Source organism: Cryptomeria japonica, chromosome 9 (assembly GCF_030272615.1).
Source record: "Cryptomeria japonica chromosome 9, Sugi_1.0, whole genome shotgun sequence".
In the NCBI taxonomy this organism is placed as follows: domain Eukaryota; kingdom Viridiplantae; phylum Streptophyta; class Pinopsida; order Cupressales; family Cupressaceae; genus Cryptomeria; species Cryptomeria japonica.
The window spans coordinates 478,914,409-478,916,583 of NC_081413.1; the positions used below are offsets into that span (position 1 = coordinate 478,914,409).

The 2,175-nt window shown below is 34.5% G+C and overlaps 1 protein-coding gene across 1 annotated transcript; it reads left to right on the plus strand.

The window, feature by feature from the left end:
• The first annotated feature begins 299 nt into the window (after positions 1 to 299).
• LOC131075986 (putative B3 domain-containing protein Os03g0621600) lies at positions 300 to 1,679 on the plus strand. The gene is made up of 5 exons (XM_058013000.1): positions 300 to 419; positions 607 to 943; positions 1,116 to 1,184; positions 1,268 to 1,347; positions 1,440 to 1,679. The coding sequence occupies exons 1-5, from the start codon at positions 300 to 302 to the stop codon at positions 1,677 to 1,679; spliced, it is 846 nt and encodes a 281-aa protein (XP_057868983.1).
• The last annotated feature ends 496 nt before the right edge of the window (positions 1,680 to 2,175 follow it).

A 2,175-nucleotide genomic window follows, 5' to 3' on the forward strand; every position in this document is an offset into this window, starting at 1 on the left:
CTCATGGCCTCTTTTTTTCATGATTAAACATCTGTTCACACCTCCATCATGCAATAATTGAAGTTTTTACCATTAGGACTAATTCTTAAACCATCAAGTCCTGTCCTTTTCATGATTGCATTCGTTCCCTGATGGACTCATTATCTTACAATCTTTTGCCTCTCTTTTTTATAATTGCATTCATCCATGTTAAATCTGATTCTTGAGATCCTATTCTTAGTGAGTCTTTCTTGACACCCACTAATAAATGCATGAATTTACAGGTTCCAAAATCTGAAATCTGGAAGGTGGTATTATCAATGGCATCAGCATGTGAAGCCTGCACCCACAAATGTTTGTGTATTCATTCGTCTTTGGCTTTCAGTTCTCATGTACCTTCATTTTACAAGGTCATGGCAGGGGAGTTCTCCTCTCAATTGGTCAGTGAAAATATTTTATTCATGTCTTCTTCTTCTTTATGTAGATAAGAGTGCAGGAACTGCAATATATTGAGCTTATTTGAGCTTTTCTTCCATGGAAGTTCATAATCACTGTAGATTTCCTTTTGGGTGGTTAAGTCCAGTGTTCAGTTTAGGACTGAACTAAATTTCATGTCACTGGATGCAGGAAATCCCTGACGAAATTGCAAGCAGAATGAATGTTAGGGTTTGTAAAGATGTGATTCTGACAGGGCCAAGTGGTCACTTATGGCATGTAAAACTCTGCCATACTGATGTTTCTGCATATTTTACAGATGGATGGCAAGGTTTTGTTGCTGACAATCGTATAAAAGCAAAAGACATTCTTGTTTTCAGGCATGCCAGGGATATGCATTTTGTTGTTCAAGTCTTTGGTGAACATGAACAGAATCATACATTGTGTGATCCTGAAGTAGAAATACTCTGGGGAAAACAGAAGGAAATTGGTTCAGCAGATTCTGTTGGAATATTTAGTACTTCCTATTGTACCATTTGTTTGCTTTAATTTTTTTAGTTTTGCAAGTTTAGCATAATAAGTTTTCAGATATATTTAAGATAATGAGACGATTGTAATTGATCATTTTGATCGAAAAGTTCTTATAATCTCTTGAATCGATAGAATAATTTATTTATGTTTCAATTTTATATTTCTTTCAGATTCTTCCACTTCTACATGGGATGCAGTTCCAAAGGTTGCATCTAGCTCATTTATGAGGGCTAATTCAGGTAAGAAGGATGTCAAAACTGAAAGATTTCAGAAGATACCAGAAATAGTTTTATATCTCAAACATTGTATCTCCTCCATGCAGTCCTCAACCCTGTGAACAGTATGGAGCCAATGTTTTCACTGACCTTAACCAAGAGTGCAACATCTGCTTATTATAACCTTGTAAGTTTTTTGATTCTGATGTTCATTTTAATTGAGGTTAGTGCAGTTTAGGATAATATCAACTCATTTTTGATGTTGTGGAAGTGTTACAGACCATTCCAAAAGATTTTGCAAAGCGCTGGTTACCAAATAAGAAGGTAAAATTAACATTTGTGCATCACAAGAATCCTGGAGAATGGCAATATATGCTTGAAACAAGGAAGGGTGGAAGGGAATATGGAGTACGTTGGAAAAGATTTGTCACTGAAAATAAGCTGCATAAAGGTGATATCTGTGTTTTTAAGTTGATGAATGGAATCAAGCACATTTTCATGGTCTATGTAAACAAATAGTTGGAGAGTGGATTTGTCATTAGTTTGTGTTGGTTCAGTACGTTAACTTTTGTCATAGTTGTTTCTAGATTGGTTCTGTATGTTTTTTCTATCGATGTTTAGAATTACACTCTCACAACATAAACTCTGGAATTTTTCCGAAACTTCTATTAAGAATACTTTAGATCTGATAACAACAGATGGCTTATGACTTCTTCTATCTTCTCTGCCTGCAATTTTGTAATCAACAAATATACTTCCACTCTTTTTATTAAAAAAATAATGATGTTGCACAAGGAACAATTCTTGGAAGCCAAAGGTGCTTCCAACACTTAGTAGCTGCATACAATTCTTATGCTGTTTTAGTTACAAAATAGTTTGATCAACATATATTTTTTTATTTTGGTTCATTTCATTTGGAAGTTGCCAACTCAAGAAAACCATTAAAATTCTTAGGGACAGGAAAGGTACATAAAACATCCCTTAAAACTAAACCCACAGTTTGCACCATTTAATT

Excerpts from the sequence above, each read along its gene's own strand:
- LOC131075986 (XM_058013000.1), top strand. The coding sequence starts at position 300 with ATGGCATCAGCATGTGAAGCCTGCACCCACAAATGTTTGTGTATTCAT. Across the intron at positions 420-606 it reads GGGAGTTCTCCTCTCAATTG|GAAATCCCTGACGAAATTGC; the intron begins GTCAGTGAAAAT and ends CACTGGATGCAG. Across the intron at positions 944-1,115 it reads AATATTTAGTACTTCCTATT|ATTCTTCCACTTCTACATGG; the intron begins GTACCATTTGTT and ends TATTTCTTTCAG.